Source organism: Octopus bimaculoides, chromosome 19 (assembly GCF_046866305.1).
Source record: "Octopus bimaculoides isolate indiv1 chromosome 19, ASM4686630v1, whole genome shotgun sequence".
NCBI classification, from domain to species: domain Eukaryota; kingdom Metazoa; phylum Mollusca; class Cephalopoda; order Octopoda; family Octopodidae; genus Octopus; species Octopus bimaculoides.
Window position 1 is genome coordinate 55,098,988 of NC_142946.1, and position 20,217 is coordinate 55,119,204.

The window sequence follows — 20,217 nt, forward strand, 5'->3', positions numbered from 1 at the left end:
CCCGCACAGTTCAAACACACTTCCTATAGCCAACCATCACCTGTTTCCAAGTAAGGTAATATTCTTGCATAGCTAGACATGTTTTCAAAAATTGGAAATGAAGGATACTGCAGTGTGACAGTGACACTTGTTTACAACCATAATGCACTGACTAGAATATGAGAGAGCAACACACACACATATGCATACATATATGACAGACTACTTTCAGTTTGCATCTACCAAACCCACTCTCAAGGCTCTGGACAGCTTGTGCCTATAACAGAAAACACTTGCCTAAGATGCCATGCAGTGGCCATGTGGATGGGGAGCAAAAATATATATATATATACATGTGTATGTATCTATATAGGAACAAATGTGGCTGTGGTAAGAAGCTTGCTTTCCAATCTCATGGTTCTGGGTTCAGTCCCACTGTGTGGCACCATGGGCAAGTGTCTTCTACTATAGCCTCGAGCTGACCAAAGCCTTGTGAGTGCACTTGGTAGATGGAAACTGTATGTGTGTATGCATATATATATATATATATATATATATATACACATACACACACTTCATGTGTGTGTATAGCTAGATCTATGTGCGTGTGTGTGTCTGTGTTGTCCCCAACCAGCGCTTGACAACTGGTGTTGGTGTGTTTTTGGCAAGAGAGACTGATAGAATAAGTACTAGGCTTAAAATAAAAAAAGTCCTGGGGTTGATATGTTTGACTAAAACCCTTCAAGGAAGAGCCCCAGCATAGCTGCATTCAGATGACTGAAACAAGTAAAAATATATATATACATACATATAGTCCCCTCCCATGGAAAGTGGATGTAAAAAGTGATGGTAATGACATACTCGACAAACAAAAAGGTACTTAAACCATGTAGTAGAATTTATTTATTTATTCAAAGTCGATGATTCACTCCAACACCACTTGTGTGATTATTCAAGTAAAAAAAGTTTTGTCTATTTAGGATGGAGGAGAAAGAATATGTGAGAGATGTGAATATAAAAAACTTGTGAAGTGTGCACTACACTTATTTCCATCATTTAATGTCCGTTGTCCATGCTGGGGAGCTGCACCAGGTTCCAGTCTGATCTGTCCTTCCTGACGCCAATCACTTTACAAATTGTGCTGGGTGCTTTTATATGGCACAGTGCAAGCGCCGTTACATGTTGCCACATGAGCACTTTTACGTGGAACTGCATGGGCGTTTTTACATGGCACTGCCGCAAGTGCTTCACATCACCAGAAGGATCACTTCTGCTGCGGAGTATGGGTCTCCTTGAGGACAGGAAGGTGTCAGGTATGTTGGTCTTTTGCCATCTTGCTTGAAAGGTTCAGCGTCCTGAGGTCCATCATCATTATTATTATTATTCAAGTAGCAATGCTGGGCAAAATGCTTAGCAGTATTTTGTCCAGGAATGTTTTACTGGCCTCAGGTCAAAAGCTTCCGGTAAAGTGTATTGCATCTAAGCATAACATGCAATGTGTGTGTGTGTGACAGAGAGAGAGAGAGAGAGAGAGAGAGAGAGAGAGAGAGAGAGAGAGGGAGGGAGGGAGGGAAAAAGAATTTATGATGTCAAAACTTTCACCACAACAATATCATGCAAAACAGAAGATATGCTCAATGTTAGTTTGTAAGACAAGTAACTTACTGTTTAATGAGACAAGCCAGTAAACTGGTGGCTTGCTGTATTAGGACAGGTTGGTAGGAGGTGTATAATTCTTTACGGAGGGACTGCATTGACTGTGAATGTTAATGTGAAAAGAATTTGGTGAAACACACTAAACAAGTAAAATGAGTACAAAGACAATTATAAAAAAATATGCCCCCACAAAAAAACCCTCAAGTAATAGAAATGCCATAAATGAAGTAATTAGTTTAAAATAGGCAGCTTCCATGGATATATAGTTTCATAGCTTACACACATATATACACAGCCTCATAGCTTACAAAGATATAACACACACAGACATTTATACAAACATGTTTTTCCCTGCTACCATGGGTGGGATAGGGACTTATTTGAGGAAGATTTTATGTCTAGATGACCTGTTTCCAAAGGAAGGGACCTTTTATTCCACAAGTTTTCAAAAGTGCACAGTGGCTAATACTATGTTAACAAGAAATCATAACATCATTTCATTCAAGCACTGTCAAGTGAAGTGATAGGATATCAACATTCAAACACACTTGTACACACACACACACACGTCTTTGACCGGCTGAGGGCTTTAGCTGGAGACATTTGCTCAAAACCACATGGCTGTATGGTTAAGAAACTTCCTTCCCGACCAAGTGGTGTTGGGTTTAGTCCCACAGCCTGGCACCTTAAACAAGTGTCTTCTACTATAGTCGCAAACTAGCCAAAGCCTTGTGAGTGGATTTGGGTAATAGAACTGACAGAAACCTATCATATATGTATATAAGCAAAATTGAACACATCCATAAGGTGTGTGTGTTGTTAGTGTGTGAGTTGGCTGCATTTTAGGCATAAGTATACATTCTCAGTATGCCTGGTGTTATAAACACTTGAAAGTAAGCCATAGGCAAGTGAGAGAACTCACATCAGATCCCTTCTCAGAGAAACAGACATCAATGTTTTGTCACTGTTGCGGCTTTTTATGGCCTTGTTCGGTACGCAGCATTGAAAAGTTGCAACAATGATGAAACATTGATGTCTGTCACTCTGAGAAAGGAGCCTAATGTGAGTTGTCTTGCTTGCCTACGACTTACCTTCAGGTGATTTTAACACCAGGCGCATTGAGAATATATTCTCTTATGCCTAAAATGCAGTCGATCCACAATCTAACAACACACACACACACCTTATGTGTGTGTGTGTGTGTTAGATTTTGTTCATATACACAGGACAAGCTTTTTTCAGTTTCTGTCCACCAAATCCACTCACAAGGTCTTGGTCGGCCTGAGGTTACAATAGAAAACACTTGCCTAGGGTGCCACGTAGTGGGACTGAGCCCAGAACCATGTGGTTGGGAAGCAAACTTCTTACTACACAAATATGTACATTCATATACTGAGAACAAGGAAAAATGTTACAGAAAAGAGAGGAAATTAAGTACAAAAAAACATGACTGTACCTTTTTTGAGCCAATGTCAATGAATCGGTGAAAAAGTTGAAGTATTCCAAGAATATTAAAACGGAAAGTATCAGAAGACTTCACAGCTGGTTTACTAGAAAAAGCCACAAAATAGAAACAAAGTCACTCATACTGTGAACAAGGTGTGTGCGGGAGGGAGGGAGACATTAAACAGGTTTCAAACACTGGTTATCTGCACTGGCATGGAGACTTGTCTCTTGTTAAGACCCCAGGCCAGTCCTGATTCAGTACATATATTACTTGAGGCATCTAAGCGTCGTAACCATCCGATTTTAGCCAAAAACAATTTATTTTCAATTTGGATAGAATGTTGCATCCTTGAGTAAAGCATTTCATTTTACATTACTCCAGTACACTCAACTGGAAATGTACACTAGTGGCACTTGATAGTTAATCCTGTGACAGACTAGCATTTAATTCAGGAGGGAGGGGGAGAGAGAGAGAGAGAGAGAGAGAGAGAGAGTCTTGAAAATCTGGATCATTTTTCAGCCACATAAGCCTGTGACAAACTAATAGATGTGTCCTTCCTTGCTATTTAAAAAAAAAAAAGCAGGATGTGAATTTTGGGAGGTTTTGCTGGTAATTCTAGACAGTTCAGTGTCCAAGAGAGGCTCCATTGCTAATGTTTATTGTAGCTAGAGTAGTTAGCAGTAGGGAGGACATTCAGTAGGCTAGTATCTAAACATCAAAAATCTGCCTCCCATTCATATTGACATCCAACAGTCCACATATTGACAATATTAAAAGCTGACAAATATTAAATGAGAATCAAACATTCTACAATTTAATACTTTTCATGAAGTCTTACTTACTTGATTAGATTGTCAATACAAGCCATCCCGAATCTAATTTTATAAATAAGAGCTGTTGTTCTTTTGGGCTCCTCAAACTCAGATATAGTTTTTGAAAAATTTGTCAACATGGTTGTCATTGCATTGTCCAAAACCAAGGGTTGGAAATCTATAGAAAAAAAGAAAAAATAGTATTTATTTAGAAGATTTCATATAATGAATATTAACTCACATTTTCCACCCCTTCACAATGTTTGTCCCATTTTTGTTTCTGACTGCTGAACAGTAGCGCTTGTTCTAACTCAATGTGCTGGAGCTCTATAACTTGATTTGTGTTGAAAATGATACAATCATGAAGAGGAATGTTTTTGCTTTATTTTGAAATAAAAATCAATGGGGATATGCCAGATAATTGTTATGAAATATAAAAGTGAAAATTTTATTAACTTTCAGCCATTTTCCAAATGATTAATAAAAAGAAAGTCAAAGTACTCTAGAGTCTTATTACCAATGATTTATAAAACAACAAACTAATGTGGTAAAAGTAGTTGATTGGTTAGTGTAATAGTATAACTCTATCAGTCCTGATTTAGTAAAAATATATACAGGGATTATGAAATATCAATATGTACAAACCTGAGTCTCCTTCTTCAACAATGAGGTTAAGCAGGTGATGGATGTTGGTGACATGCCACTCTATATTGGTAAATTCAGACTTGACACTGGAACGGTGCTCCACTATAGATACTAGCTGAGCAATATGCTAAATATAGAGCATTCAAAAAAACTAGTTAAAGACAGGGAGATGGCGTTGGAGGAAGACAGTGGAGGAGGGGGATAGAGTGGAAGGGAGACATTGTTACAGAGGTAGTGTTGGAGAAAGATAGTACTGGAGGATGAGAGTGGAGGAGGAGGACAGTGCTGAAGGGTGACAATGTTGGAGGGAGAGAGTGATGGAGGGTGATAACGTTAGAGGGGGAGAGAGTGCTGAAGAGTGACAGTGTAGGAGGGAGAGAGTGTAGGAGGGAGAGAGTGCTGGAGAAGGATAGTGTTGGTGGGTGACAGTGTAGGAGAGGACAGTGTTGGAAGAGGACAGTGGTGGGAGAGGATAGTGCTGAAGGGTGTTAGTGTTGGAGTGGGATAGTATTGGGGGGGTAGAGAGGATTTGGATCAAACAAGCGCTGAGGAATAAAGAAGTACACAGTAAAGCAATGCCGATGTCCATAAACTAAAAAGAAAAATAGTTACTAAAGATTACAGATGATGTTTTGTAAAAAATTTGAATTTTAAAACAGAAAGGTGATCAACTAGCTGAGATGTCAGTTGGATAGAATGTCTTGGTAGAATTTGTTACAACTCTCTGTGCTATGAGTTCAAATCCCATCGAGGTCAACTTTGCCTTTCATCCTTTCAGAGTTGATAAAAATAAGTACTAATTCAGGATGGCAGATTGGTGGAATCGTTAGAGGATTCGGAAAGATGCCTTGCGACACTCATGCTAAACTTTATTGACCCAAGTTGATGGCCGTTCCCTTGGATACTTATCAGTATCAGATGAAGGGGAGACTTGCATGCAGGGGCAACCTCCAAATCTCCCTTCAAATATTCTGCCTATGTCTATACATAAATGGCCAACCTTAACTGATAGAGACCATGTATACACACCTTCTACCTTTCACTTGTTTCAGTCCTTAGACTGCAACCATGCTGGAGCACCGCCATGAAGAATCTTTAGTCAAACAAATTGACCCCCAGGACGTTTTTTGTTTCTTTTAAGCCTGGTACTTATTTCACAGGAATTTTTAATGGCCGGATAACTGAAGAGATGTTGGCGTGGGTTCCCACCCCGGCATCCGAAACTTGGAGTTTTATCATGGCTACTGAATAAGTGTCACATATTTTTACAGATATATATATATATATATATATATATACGTATGCATATATATATATACATACACATACATATAAAAATCATTTTTACAACTCCCACAATTTACTGTATTGTATCATCAAGATGTGTTGCATGCAACCAATGAAACCTATATGGAAGTGTTCTGTTGTGTCTAATAAAACTGTTTGCTAATAAATTCTGTTGAGTTATCCTTAATTTTCATTTTAAATGGAATTTTCCAAATTGTAACAGTAATTTATGGACAGCCTGCACACACACACACACAGTGATTAACTGCAGTGTATTAAGTAAAAGTTATTTAACAGAAATAAATAGCTAGTAGATGTCTGAGTGAGTGTACACACATGTGTGTGCTGCCTGCAGCTGTACAAATAATATAAATATTTACATTGAAAATAAACAGTTTAAATGACAAGGGTAGGAGGAGACATTGTTGAAGTATGGTTTACACATACCTTAGCAGGAATGTTCTGGAGAAAAAGTTTATTGATCCAGTCTTCACCTACTTGATGCTAAAGAAAGAAAGAAAAAATAATACAAGACAAATATGAGTGTGGTTGATTACATTAACTCATTAGCATTCAGATTATTCAGTGAAATGTAAGGCTTATTAATTCATGTCATTTTCAATTAATCATGCATTCTCTTGTAGCTTTCAGACTTTGATGTGATTGTTTAGTTTTGGAATGATGTTGTAGGGTAGGCATGAGAGACCAGATCTGCCCTGTTTGAACATAAAGAATATAGAATATCAGGCCTGATATGGCTGGTTTGAATGCTAAAGGGTCAATTCTCAGTGTTTATTCTATTGATGTCAGCAAAAGCAAAGTTGCATTAGGCAGGAACTGAATTCAAAGAAGGGACATAAACCAATACAAGACATTTTTGTCAGCTTTCCAACCAATTCTGCTAATCCACTGTCATTAGTGTTAGCGAGGGTATATCATAGAAAACTAAAACTGCTTGAGGAGCTCCAGTTAAATGCTTAACAATTAAAATTATATTCAACAAGTATATACTCTATTTTAGATTTAGAAGTTAATTATTTTTAGAGCCATTATATCTAATAACTATTGAAAGTATCTCTGAAACATTTAGAAAAAAGAAAAAAAAAAAAAAAAAAAAAGAGATTGATGTCACAAAATGTATGAATTTCCTTGGATTTAACAAGATGTTCAAGAAGATCCATGCTGTATTCCATTTTCTTTTAGCTATTACTATGCTGTCTCTTTGAAAAGAGCTGTGGCACTGATGGTCCTTTTTGTCCATTAAAGACAATCTAAGTACCGCATCTGGTTAGTACTTCTCCAAGACTCTTCCTTGTGATTTTCAGACTCAAAGAAACTGTCATCATTTCTCACCTAAAAATAACAATACTATACCAATCTTAAAACAGCACTAACGAATGGATCCTTTCTAGGTTTCACAGAATATACCTGTTGTTCAATCAACTGAACCTATTCATTGTGTTTCAGCATACGTGACTGAGTATTCCACAGAAACATGTATCCTTAACCCTTTAGCATTCAGATTACTGTGAAATGTAATGCTTGTTTATTCACCTTGTTTAGAATTAATCCCATATGATCTTGTAGCTTTAACATTTCGATAGTCTGATTATATATTTTAAGAATGACATTATAGGTTAGGTATGAGAGACTGGATTTGGCTGGTTTGGTCACAAAATAAAGTAGAACATTTAGGTCAGATATGGCTACTATTCATTGTGTTACATCATATGAGTATTCCATATCCTTAATCGTCAAACAGACTCAGTGTAACATTAACAAAGATGGTCCTTTGAATTACAAATACAGCCCAACTGATGGGCTGCACTGTTTACACAATTTGACTCACATGTTGGGTGGAATTGAGGTTACAGTAAAAGATGCTTACCCAAAATGTCAGGTGAGGTTGATTGTGAAGTGAATGTTTAAAAACTTGGTCATGCCTGCACCCATAAGCATTTTATCCATAAAAAGACAGCAGTGCTGTACCAATCTTAAAATAGCAATTACTCTACCTACCTTACAGTATCAACACTGTACCATCATAAAATAGTGATACTGTACCCACCTTAATATAGCCACCATAAAAAGCAGCAATATACCCACCACAAAATAGCAACATTGTACCCACCTTAAAAAGATCAGCAGATTGAGGGAACTTTTCCACACAGTAGGTCAAACTTTGTATTGATTGATTTGGACACTGAAAATGTAAAAGAAATAGAAATTTTTTTAAATAAAAAAAAAACAAAAAAAAGTTGATGTCACCCACAATCGAATATTTTCAAGTACATACATTGTACATTCACATAACTTATCTAGACAAGCGAAGTTGGTTCCCTTGCATTTGTTCAGCTAATCCTTAAACTCGCCTCATGGTAGTTAACATTTACACATCTACTGAACCATACTCGATTTCTGTGCACTGTCTGCAGATTTCTTCCACATTCAGCAACCATTTAGTATCACACAGATCTTCAACATTTAGCACCAATGTCTTAACACTATATAATGTTACTGATCTTCTGCATTCAGTATCAATGTCTTACAACCATGTTATGTTCAGGACTGCCTCATTACTACAGGGTTGGCCAAAAGTCGCCTGAACATTACACCCCTTACACATACCTTATAGACACTATCATTAATTGCATCACTCAGGTAACATCATCATTTTAACATCCACTTTTTCCATGTTTGTATGGGTCAAATGGAATTTATTGAGACAGATTTTCTACAGCTAGATGCCCTTCCTTTTGTCAACTCTCTCTCTCTCACCTGTTTCCATGTAAGGTAATATTTCACCATGACCTAACATGTTTTCAAGAAGATAAGAAATGAAGGCTATTGCTTGTATGAAGGTGATGCTTGCTTACAACTATCATGTGATAGGAGACAGTAATACACATACCATCATCATCATTTAATATCTGTTTTCCATGCTGGAAAGGATGGTCTTTTGAGTTACAGATACAGCCCAACTGATGAGCTACACTGTTTACACAATTTTACTCACATGTTGAGTGGACTTGAGGGTACAGTAAAAGGTTCTTGTCCAAAATGCAATGAGAGGTCGAGCGATTTGACCAGAGCTGGTAAGGAAGAGTGTTACATCAAGTTCCAGTGTGATTTGGCTGGATGCCCTTCCTAACACCAACCACTTTACAGTGTGTGCTGGGTGCTTTTAACGTAAAGCTGGCATGAGCACTTTTATGTAGCACCAGCCGAAGCTTTTTAGGAGGCACCAGCACAGAACTCTTGCAGGCCGATCCTCTTCACCAGGGGATGTGGCCTTAACACTTCTGCTGTGGAGGACAGGTCTTCTTGAGTACAACACGGTGCCAAATATATATATATATATATATATATATATATATATATATATATATATGATGGTCTTCTTTTGGTTTCTCTCAACCAAATCCATTCACAATGATCTGGTTGGCCAAGGGCTATAGTAGAAGACACTTGCCCAAATGTGGTTGGGAAGCAAACTTCTTATCACACAGCTACGCCTACATCTTAGTTGTCTGAATAACTCGTGTCCTTTATTTCATAGGTGTTCTGATTGCTAACTACGTTTTCAGATGATAAAAGGGAGCTTGTAGAAGAATACTTACACAGGTAATATTTGACAAACACATGTGGATGAAGGAGTTCAAGAAAGGGGTATCAAAATACTTGGACAGGTTTTTCTTGTCAGATATATGTCGCAGCAGCATACAGAATGTGTGGAAACTCATCATTCTCACCTCAAGAGGCTGATGAGGCTGCAACAGAAACAACATCAAATAAAGTCCATAACATCAACATAGAACAAACAGGCTACAACATTAATGTGTTTTTCAGGGACACATGCGGCCCCTGACGGTCTACCATCTATATAAATATAATTTTTTCTTTAATTGACTTGTGTTTTATATTTTTTGTAACTGCATCCCAACTCTTCCCAAAAAATTCAGGTTTTGGATCTGCCCATATATTAAAAAGGTTAAGTACCACTGCCTTAGACATTTAACTCTCACAGCTTAATTCACTAACTGTAAATGAAACCACCAGTAGGTTGTACAACTCTACAAAAGAAATCCATTTTATTGCGACATCAGCACTAGTGAGTTTGCTGTATATCATGTGAGGTCTGACTATCCCCACTCCCCCTGTGATATATTTGTATCTTTAAGGTAACATGTCCAAGGAGGTGGATATATATAGATAAATAGATATAAATAATACAAAATGGGACAAGAACGCAAAACATCCAGACAGTTAGGTGATACAAGAAAGGGACAACAAAACATCCAGACAGTTAGGTGATACAAGAAAGGGACAACAAAACATCCAGACAGTTAGGTGATACAAGAAAGGGACAACAAAACATCCAGACAGTTAGGTGATACAAGAAAGGGACAACAAAACATCCAAACAGTTAGGTGATACAAGAAAGGGACAACAAAACATCCAGACAGTTAGGTGATACAAGAAAGGGACAACAAAACATCCAGACAGTTAGGTGACACAAGAAAGGGACAACAAAACATCCAGACAGTTAGGTGATACAAGAAAGGGACAACAAAACATCCAGACAGTTAGGTGATACAAGAAAGGGACAACAAAACATCCAGATGGACGATACAAAGAAAACAAGGACGAGTCATTCAGAGTTTTCTTTCATCAGTCGAGTTCCAGATTATCTTTGCAATTTCGGCTGGTTATACTCGATATTGCTCCAATCTGGCCAGCCCAAGGACAAACTAAGCTAAGAGCATTAGATTCCTTGGAAGGAAGCAGCGAATGTATACAAAAACAAGGACGGAAAAAAACAAACAATGTTACACATGATGGACTCTTCTGTTGAAGACGTCATATGAGTGTTCAGCTTTTACCAAACGACGACCTGCACAAATGGTTTGTTTGTAGTGATCAAAAGGAATTGGGATACAAAAGGAATTGTATTTATTGAGTATTTTCAAAAAGGGCTACATCATCAATGGAGAGTACTATGCCAACTTGCAACATAAAAAAAATTGCAGCAACAGCAGTAATGTTATGACAAAATAAATGTATCTTAAAAGTAAAGAAAAGGGAAAAACAAGTTGTGACTACTCACCTTGAGGAAAGACAATGTTTTTTCCAACCAATATTTGGCATGGTCTGATTGGATGTCATTGTTGCACTGACATGCAGCACGTTGCAGCAGCAGTAGTCCAAACCATCTGTAATCAATAACAGGAGATGTCACACAGAGCAATGCTGTATGTTTTTTAAAATGTCTAAGCTATAGTGAGATGTATGTATGATATAATGAATTTATCATTATATATGTGTGAAAACTACATTTCATTTTCCTGGCTGAGATTCGAAACAGAATCTAAAAATTCTCACTCACTGGATCCACCCGCTATTTGCTGACGAAGCATGAAAATCTCTTTGTCCTGTCAAAATGATTGATGAGTTTCCACTCGACCTCTGACCTGGCTGTGTCATGGAAAGTTCAAATGAACATAAGCCACTCTCATAACGGTATATCCATCCTTCTAGCTAGAATGGGCCATTACAAATACCAATTTTGTAGGCAGACATGGACAGTGAGCAAAGTGAGCCGAGGGAAACGAGAGAGATAGCTATGGACCCGACAGAGCAAACGAGAGACAACACAGCAGAAACAATGCGTGAAGGCACACACGGATGCAAAGTATGTCTTTGTACAGTCTTGTCCCATCAACATTCTCTTTCCTCCATTTTACTTTGCTCGGTGTACACAACTTTGCCGACTCGGAGTAGTTGGTTGCATTATGTAGCAGTATATTTGTTTATATTTCAAATCAAGCTTTCAGTATCCAACAAGTGAATGCAACTATGACCAAATAAATAAGGCAAACTACATTCCTATTCGTTTTCCATCGACACCAGTCCAACATCTGCTACACCGGACACCTTACATTGATCCCTTAACATTACATTCTACTACATAGGCACAGGTAGGTGTTCACCAAGGTTTGGTTCTCAGCCCCTTCCTATTCATCATCATCCTCCAGGTCATAACAGACGAATTTAAGACTGGAAACCCTTGGGATCTACTATATGCTGATGATCTGACTGTCATAGCAGAATCTATAATAAAATTAGGAAAATTCCAGGCGTGGAAACACAACCTGGAATCAAAGGGCCTTAAAATTACGTTAGCAAAGATCAAGGTCCCAGTAAGTAATAAATCAGACAGGACCCTACTCACTTCTGGTAAATGACCCTACTTGATATGTAGGAAATGTGTAGACAGAAATTCCATTTGCTGTACCCAGTGCAAGCTATGGACATACAAAAGGTGCAGTGGAATAGTAGGAAGGTTAACGGAGAAAATAGTGTTTGTGTATGCAAGATGTACAGGAGTCATAAAGACTATAAATACATGGAAAAATAATTTCCTCAAATGCCCCAAAGGCCCTCTGGAAGTCATAGCTAATTTCTGCTACCTAGATGACCTAATTAGCAGTAGAGGAGGATGTACTGAAAGTGTAATTGCTAGAATAAGATGGAGAAGGTTGAGAGAGCTTTTACCTCTGTTGGCAACCAAAGGTCATTCTCTCCGAGTGAAAAGAAGATTGTATGATGCCTGTAAACGAACTGCAATGTACATGGTAGTGAGACATGGGCCCTGAATGCAGAGGATAAGCGAAGACTAGAGAAGAATGCAGTTGGTATGCTCTGCTGCATGTGCAATGTCTGTGTACATGTGTGAAAGCATGTACAGTGTATTGAGAAAAAAGTTAAGCATAAGAGGAATTATATGCAATGTGAAAGAGAGGAGACTGCACTGGTTTGGTCATGTGATGCAGATGGATGAGGACAGTTGCATAAGCAAGTGTTGACCACTTCACTTAAATTGGAGGGAAGTTGTGGAAGAGGGAAACTCAAGAAGTCATGGGACAAAGTATTGAAGGCCAATCTCAAAATGCTGAGCCTTATGAAAGAGATAACAGAGGATTGAGATATGTGGTACGTTACCGTACTCCAGACATGCCCACTACAACAATTGAGATCCTAACACCAAAGTGTTATGTAAGAAGCACTGGTGTTGGTGCCATGTAAAAAGCATTGGTGTCTCCTCTACATTATACAACAAAACCCCAAAACACCGTTCTTTTATAGATCCAGGTCAGCCTAGATTAAGTTTCCAACCAAGACCATCTTGTATTTTTAAACTTAGTGATTTAGAACTACATCATCTAAGGTGCCTTTATTTTAAGATGGTAAAATTCAAAGGAGCTTGAACTATTATTTCTAGCAGATTAAACAATAATTTGGAGGCTTTTTTGTTGGCTGAATGTATGTGAATGTGTGTGTATATGCATATGCATTTGTTTGTGCACATGTTGATCAATGCACATATGTATCCAACTTTCATTTGACTAACATAATGTCATCAGGAATGTGACACAAGTCATTCAGAAGCCCAGCCTTTAATGGGGTGACAGGGAAAATGTTGACAACCTGTGAAGAGCATTGTCTCATTTTAAGGACAAGATTATTATTGTGTAAAGTACAGAATTTATAGCAAATAAAAATTACCTGTGTTTTGGTGATTCAAGAAGTGTGTGGATTTCCTTAAAAACTTTGTCAAGGGCTAGTGATTTCTGGAAAAGAAAGGTATCAAAATTAGCCACAGTTAACGAATTGTGTACATATAAAAGTTTGCTTTTATAGAAAGGAATCAGGCACAATGTGGCATTATGAGGGAAAGAACAGTAAGAGCAAATAAGGTTTATCAGGAGATGAGCAATCTTTTCTAAAGTACCATTCTAGATTGTTGAACTGACAGAAATGTTACAGTCAGATGGGACACCTTGTGATATTTCTTCTAGCTCTTTACATTCTGAGCTCAAATTTCATGACGGCCAATGTATGTGGCATATTTCGTCCATTACCTGGCATACTGGGTGATTCAGCAGAGTCCATATTGTTGCCAGTATTCAGGTCAGGCCTGCAGCTTGAGTAAACCTTCTTCCCTCACTCTCACCAATTTTGGAGGCTATGTAAAGGGTCAAGGGTACTGATCTTTAACACACAAAAAAAAAAAGAACCCCAAAAAACTCCAAGGTGGATTTTAAGGACCAGGGCTTGAAATTGGTTACATGGAATGACTAAGGACAAATAACTTGTTTGGGATATAATGGTACATCAACGTCCACCAAATGAGTTCTTACGAATGAGGGTTGGGTGAACTGAAGTCATGTTCTGTTTAGAAATGCAATAAAATGATTGGAGCAGTTTTGAACTTCTTATATATGAGTTGGTCATCCATTCAGCTATCTCATGTCTACAATAGGTTAAATAATGAGAAGAACATTGGCAGAAAGTGTCACATTTTAGGGAAGGATATAGTTAAGGTCAACTTTCCACCTCAAAGGATGATAAGTGTACTTAAATACTAAGGAGGCTCAACTAAATGCTACAAGGCATTTGTGCGACATCCTACAAATAGTCAATAGGACTGACATCACATACAGAGCATTTATAAAAAGTAATTAACATTGCCAATTAGCTGGCTGAGATAACAGCTGACAGGTTGGAAGTTCCTCTCACCGATAAAGTCACTTTGTTGTCATCTATAACCACAACATCAGTGCCTGGTAGATATTGCTTTAGCTAACTTTATCATAAACACGTATTCGTCATTTAACTTGCACAGCCCAGCTTATATCCATCCTTCTGGGTCTTGAGAAGGAAGCAGGAATTACTAAATTATCAGCACAATCGATTAAGGGAGATTTCTTCACTGCTGTTTCAAAAACATTGGTTCCACACACACATATATAAACGACTTAGTGCTTAACAGAGGAGGGAAACATTGAAAAGCTATTATTTAAATGTAAACAATAAGCAAAAAGGGAAGAAGTCCGTTGTATTGATTTATGAATTCATTTACTATAAAGACAAAAAGTCTGTACTAAATTCAAACCCAACCAAGTTAATAACAAAGAAACACTCTACTTATAACTCCAGTTATATTCTGAAATGTTTATATATCTACATATTGAAATTATCCGACAACAAAACAAGGCACCAAGTCATGCCTCGTAGATACACGTGCTAAAATGCTGGCAGTCTTTATAAATAAACGATTCAATTTTTGAATGAAACAACAAAAGAACGAGCATTTACTTCGTATGAGAAAAGCTGGTAGTCATCAATGAGATGCAGGAGGTGAAATTTGTCGATATTCGGCTCACCTAAATGAGCAAGTTGATTTTGTACTATGTTACACAGGACAGTTTGATCGCAACCAACAGCCATTTTCACACCGAGAACACAAGTGACTACTTCTACATTACCGCCACCTGGACTAAGGGGAGTAACTACTATCCGAAAATTCTTCAGAACTGCTTTTCTTTCTTTTATCTCAGACCGGTTGACAAGTTAGAATATATATATATATATATATATATATATTTGCGCGTATCTATCTATCTATCTATCTGTGTAAATAAATAATTAGTTGTCTCTAAGTGAGAGAAAAAAAAATCTTTATGAAAAAGTGAGCAGTTATATTTTTATGTAGCCGATCAGTATATTACTAGTTATGGCATATTACTGGTCAAGTTGTTAACCGTGGCCGGAAGCCACCTTGTCTAAAGAGTTGTCAATATCGCTAAATGCAAAAAGGTGGCGAGCCGGCAGAATCGTTAGTATGCCGGACAAAATGCTGAGCAGTTTTTCGTCTGTCTACGTTCTGAGTTCAAATTTCGCCTAGGTGCTTTACCTTCCATCCTTTCAGGGTCGATAAAGTAAGTAACAGTTGAGTACTGGAGTCGTTGTTATCAGCTTTATCCCTCTCCCGATATTGCTGGCCTTGTGTCAAAATTTGAAACCAATATTGCTAAGCGCAAAAAGGCAGCATCTGGCAGAATCGTTAGCACGCCGAGCAAAATGGTTAGCTGCATTTCGTACTTCTTTATGTTCTGAGTTAAAATTCTGTCGCGGTTGACTTTGCCCTTTATCCGTTCATGGTCGAATAAATAAGTACCAGTTGAATACTGGGATCGAAATTGGTGGCCTTGTTCTAAAATTTGAAATCAGCGTTGCTAAATGCAGTAGTTAGTGCAAAACCGACAGTAACATTCTGACCAGTTACCTTATTTGATAGCGTATTAATCACACCTCAATTTAGTTGGAGAAGACAGCGTTCGTGCCCCTTTACAAGGCCTCCGCTTCTAGAGGCCCAAATACTTACAACAGAATGGATTTCGCAAAAAAGGCACCCATGTAATCGTGTTAAAGCAGGTGACAGATTAAGTGTGTCACACAAGCCGAAATCGGAACACGTACCGCAAGACATCTAGTTTGATGTTCTTACATTTTCGCTCATCAACCGCCCTGAATTAGTACCTATTCTGTTGACTCTGATCTGAGAGGGAAAAGGCGAAGTCACCTTAGAAAGATTTGAACTCAGAGCGCCGATGTTTTAGAACAAATGTCACAAAGCATTCATTGTATGGTGTCTTGCGCGCACGCGCGCACACATGTATGTATGTGTCTATGTATACTCGAATACAATAAACGTGTTCATGCATTTTATAGGCTTTATGTAAATGTGGTATAGTTTGGGGTTATAAGGGTTGTTACATTGTGTAAGAACCAGTTTGTATGAAAACAAATATCACACGATATTATGCGACGGTATTTTTTTTTTAATCCTTTATCTTTAAAACTTGTTTCAGCTATTTGACTGGGGTCATGCAGGGGCACCGCCTTGAAGGGTTTTAGACGAACAAATCGACTCAAGGACTTACAAAGACCGAAACAATATTGTGACTAATAAAGGAAATAGCAAGTTTGTGTAAACGGATCCAAAATTACATGAGTTTAGTCGAGCAGTTGCTATTAAGAAACATAGTTTTATATATATATATATATATATATATATATATATATATATATATATATATATATATATATATATATATATATATATATATATATATATATATATATATATATATATATATATATATATATATAGTACGAATAAAAACAAAGTGTATCTCAAGTTCTTGGCAATGTTACCAAACTCACTCATTCGAGAATTCTGAGATAGTTATCAAAGTTCCAGGTAAGATATAGTTTGAAATTAACTTTCTAACTAGAAAATATAAGTATATAATTACTGAGACATATTTATTCAGATGAAAACTTTTCAAATACAAACACGACATATATTTAAAATACACAATGACGACATATACACCCTCATCCTTCTCTTTCTCTCTCCACACACGCAAGTACAATAACATATACAAAACAACAGTTCATGCAACCTAATAATGCATAGACACAGCCGTGCGAAACATAAATAAACACGATGATGGACACAAACAGGTCCCTACATGCATCTGTATTGTATATATGTATGTATGTGTGTGTGTGTGTATATATATATATATGTATATATATATATGAGAGATTTAGAAAATGTAATATTTCTAATTTTATATATATATTAGCAGGAATGCGACACCGATAGTGTCTCTGTGATCACTCGATCTGCTAGAAATAACCGCCAAATTTCTCTCATACCATGCCCTATCGTCTTATGAAACGAACGGTACATTGGATTGTGTATTTCAAAGTATATTTAAGACAGAATGGTCATAGAATGTATTTCATCATAGATTTACTCAGTCAGAGCCGCCATGAACTTAAAACAACAAACCTACAGGCGCAGAGTAAGAAGCAGAAACAATACCCGAAACAACTGGGCGGAGATTTGGGAATAACTGCCCTTCGAAGTCCCATATTTCATAAGAAAAGAAATGAGTACAGATGTGAGTGTGTATGTTTGCGAATAGGAACAAAAATGCGAGTAATTGAAATTTTGGGAAAACATTTTATTCGAAATCGTAATTTCCATTGTGTGAAATACTGGAAGATTAATAATTAAAGGGAGGGGATAAACTTTTTTTCCTTGCTTATGAAGTATGGTACTATTTCAAAACCTCCGCCAACAGCTGTTTATGCCACGGGTGGAATTGATAGGGGATGGGAGCTAAAAAAAGACACTACCGTACTCACTCGAGAAAATAAAACTTACAAAACAGTTAATTAGTTCAAGGGTTATGGAACCCTTATTTCCCAACATGTAAGTAACCGGTACTACTAAAGCAGCGTGGCCCCGAACGCGCAGTCGCGCAGTCATGCGTCCGCGCTAGCTAGTCGTGAGTGGTCGATCCTAATCCTAACCCTAACCCTAACCCTAACCCTACCCTAACCCTATCCCTAACCCTAACCCTATCCCTAACCCTATCCCTAACCCTAACCCTAAATACGTATTCATTTGCACACGCGTGCGCGCACTTTTTGTAGGATCGACCACTCACGACCAGCTAGCGCGGACGCGCAACTGCACGACTGCGAGTTCGGGACCACGCTGCTTTAGTAGTACCTAAGTAACCTAGGGGCATACATACACAAGACTTAGGATCTTTCTGATTTGGCGTTAAGAAAACAAGTAGCGCCCGCCAAATCAGAAAAATCCAAGACTTATGTTTCCTCATAACTTCCAGAAAAAAGGATATTTCTTAATGAAATTTTCTACAAATACGCTTCAGATGGTGTAGATTCTGATTATATCGGGGCATACATAAGTGTCCCCCCCCGACATTTAGGTTCTTATTACCAAATTCAAAAATGTGCTTTTGTGTGTGTGCATATATATATATATATATATATATATATATATATATATATATATATATATATATATATATATATACAGAGAGAGAGAGAGGGGGGGGGGCAAAATGAGTAACTTTCGATTTCTCGTTATTTTCTTCCTACCTGTTTGAAATCATTGCATTGCAAACATTACATAATTATTTTGTACTATTGCATAATCTTTAGGGGGTAAGAATTAGTTAGCATAGTTGTTGTTGAAGTTAAGAGAGTTCGAAACATAGTTTGGTGACAGGTACTTTTTTTTCAAGAAAATTTCTCTCAACTTTTGACCCGATTGTAATTGAAGTTGCTAATAAAATTACCCGGATAAATTTTGGTGTTCAACAATCAATATTCTTTTTCTCTGTTGGATTCCAACTCAATTATTTCCCATACTGATGTTTAATTTCGTAACTTTCAAGTTTTAAAAAATATTGTCTAAAATGGGATAAAATGAATAATGACGAATTTTAATAATTTCTTTCCCTTTAACTGCACGGTGTGTAAATATATTACTAAGAGCACGGTCCAGCAGATTGAGAAGCTATAGAAAATATTTTATGTCGATTTTCTTTTTTACTTTGTCAAGTTTCGTTAATTTCATATCATGTGTCATTTTCCCCCGAGCCTCTTTCATTTGACATAGATATTAAAATTTATTTTTGCATTTCTCATCTTTCTAGGGATGGATATTGATGTTTATGAGTCTGTTTTCTGGAGAATTGAAGTGGCAAATTTACCTTATCTAGTCATTTTGCTCTAGCGAAATTTGTCTTTTATATGCTCAAAGAGAAGGGTGATAGGTTTCTGAAATAGTGACCAAATTATGTCATAGTGGTATTATTGCATCTAGAGAAGGCCATTTGCTTAGCTAATATTGCTTTTGTAAGATAGTAAACATTTGTAAAGAAATATATTCTGCTTCAAAGCCAAACGTGCAGTAAAAACTCATTGTACCCCAACCATATGTATGTATGTATGTATGTATGTATGTATGTATGTATGTGTGTGTGTGTATGTATGTGGGGTGTGGGTTCGACTCCCACGCGGATAGGAAAGCCTTCGCTCCTTTATTAGACAAATTTCCTTAGTCATTGCACGGTGATCGCCATGCGCTGTAAGCTTATATAAAAATACCATTATTATTATTTACAGTATTGTAAACTCGGCGCCGTATATATATATATATATATATATATATATATATATATATATATATATATATATATATATATATATATATGTGGAGAATGGAGCAACAAATACGAGAAGAAGCAGTTCTGTTGGGCTATTTAGCCGTTGTTTTATTGTGTGGATGTTGAGGTTATGTAGTGAGTCATTGTGAATGTTATGTAATAGTCATTTACGTACGTTTCAATCTAGCCAATGGTTTGGCAGATCTCATCAGAATGTTGAGGAGTATGTTGAGAGTTCGTGGACTCATTACATAACCTCCACACAATAAAACAACGGCTAACTAGCCCAACAGAACTGCTTCTCCTCGTATCTGTTGCTCCATTCTCCACATAAATATAATTATAAACTACGGTTTAAACAATAAATTACCTGCTTCTGAATGCCCTCTATCCAAGACGGTACCCGTACAGGTGATCCCCAGGAGTGCCTCCGGATTTAAACATCTCCTGGTTGCTCGGATGCTTCAGACTACCCCTGAAGGATTGA

The 20,217-nt window shown here is 37.3% G+C and overlaps 2 protein-coding genes and 1 long non-coding RNA gene across 14 annotated transcripts in view; 2 read left to right on the top strand and 1 right to left on the bottom strand.

Annotated features, from left to right (window-relative positions):
* The window catches only part of LOC106875411 (proline-, glutamic acid- and leucine-rich protein 1), a 29,732-nt gene extending 11,687 nt beyond the window's left edge, over positions 1 to 18,045 (bottom strand). For 4 of the 11 annotated variants that reach the window (XR_016237457.1, XM_014923530.3, XM_089337799.1 and 1 more), the window contains exons 1-10: positions 14,986 to 15,144; positions 13,393 to 13,457; positions 10,934 to 11,039; positions 9,447 to 9,596; positions 7,958 to 8,029; positions 6,274 to 6,330; positions 4,540 to 4,666; positions 3,925 to 4,072; positions 3,092 to 3,185; positions 1,645 to 1,736 (exon numbers count right to left, since the gene is read on the bottom strand). Coding sequence is in view for 10 of the 11 variants with exons in the window: in XM_014923530.3 (XP_014779016.1) it covers positions 1,645 to 1,736; positions 3,092 to 3,185; positions 3,925 to 4,072; positions 4,540 to 4,666; positions 6,274 to 6,330; positions 7,958 to 8,029; positions 9,447 to 9,596; positions 10,934 to 11,039; positions 13,393 to 13,457; positions 14,986 to 15,117 (1,043 nt within the window). In the remaining variant the exon portion in view is untranslated. Of the gene's footprint in view, positions 1 to 1,644; positions 1,737 to 3,091; positions 3,186 to 3,924; positions 4,073 to 4,539; positions 4,667 to 6,273; positions 6,331 to 7,957; positions 8,030 to 9,446; positions 9,597 to 10,933; positions 11,040 to 13,392; positions 13,458 to 14,985; positions 15,145 to 15,583; positions 16,245 to 17,892 lie in introns of those variants that run through there. The other 7 variants (XM_089337803.1, XM_014923529.3, XM_089337800.1 and 4 more) reach the window with 7 other exon arrangements.
* On the top strand, positions 15,471 to 16,770 carry LOC149131875 (uncharacterized). Its single transcript, XR_016237458.1, has 2 exons — positions 15,471 to 15,608; positions 16,542 to 16,770. It is a non-coding gene; the product is annotated as an uncharacterized LOC149131875 (long non-coding RNA).
* The window catches only part of LOC106875392 (uncharacterized), a 57,987-nt gene continuing 54,571 nt past the window's right edge, over positions 16,802 to 20,217 (top strand). The window contains exon 1 of one of the 2 annotated variants that reach the window (XM_089337793.1): positions 16,802 to 16,933. The gene's annotated coding sequence lies outside the window, so the exon portion shown is untranslated. The remainder of the gene's footprint in view (positions 16,934 to 20,217) is intronic. The other variant, XM_089337798.1, reaches the window with a different exon arrangement.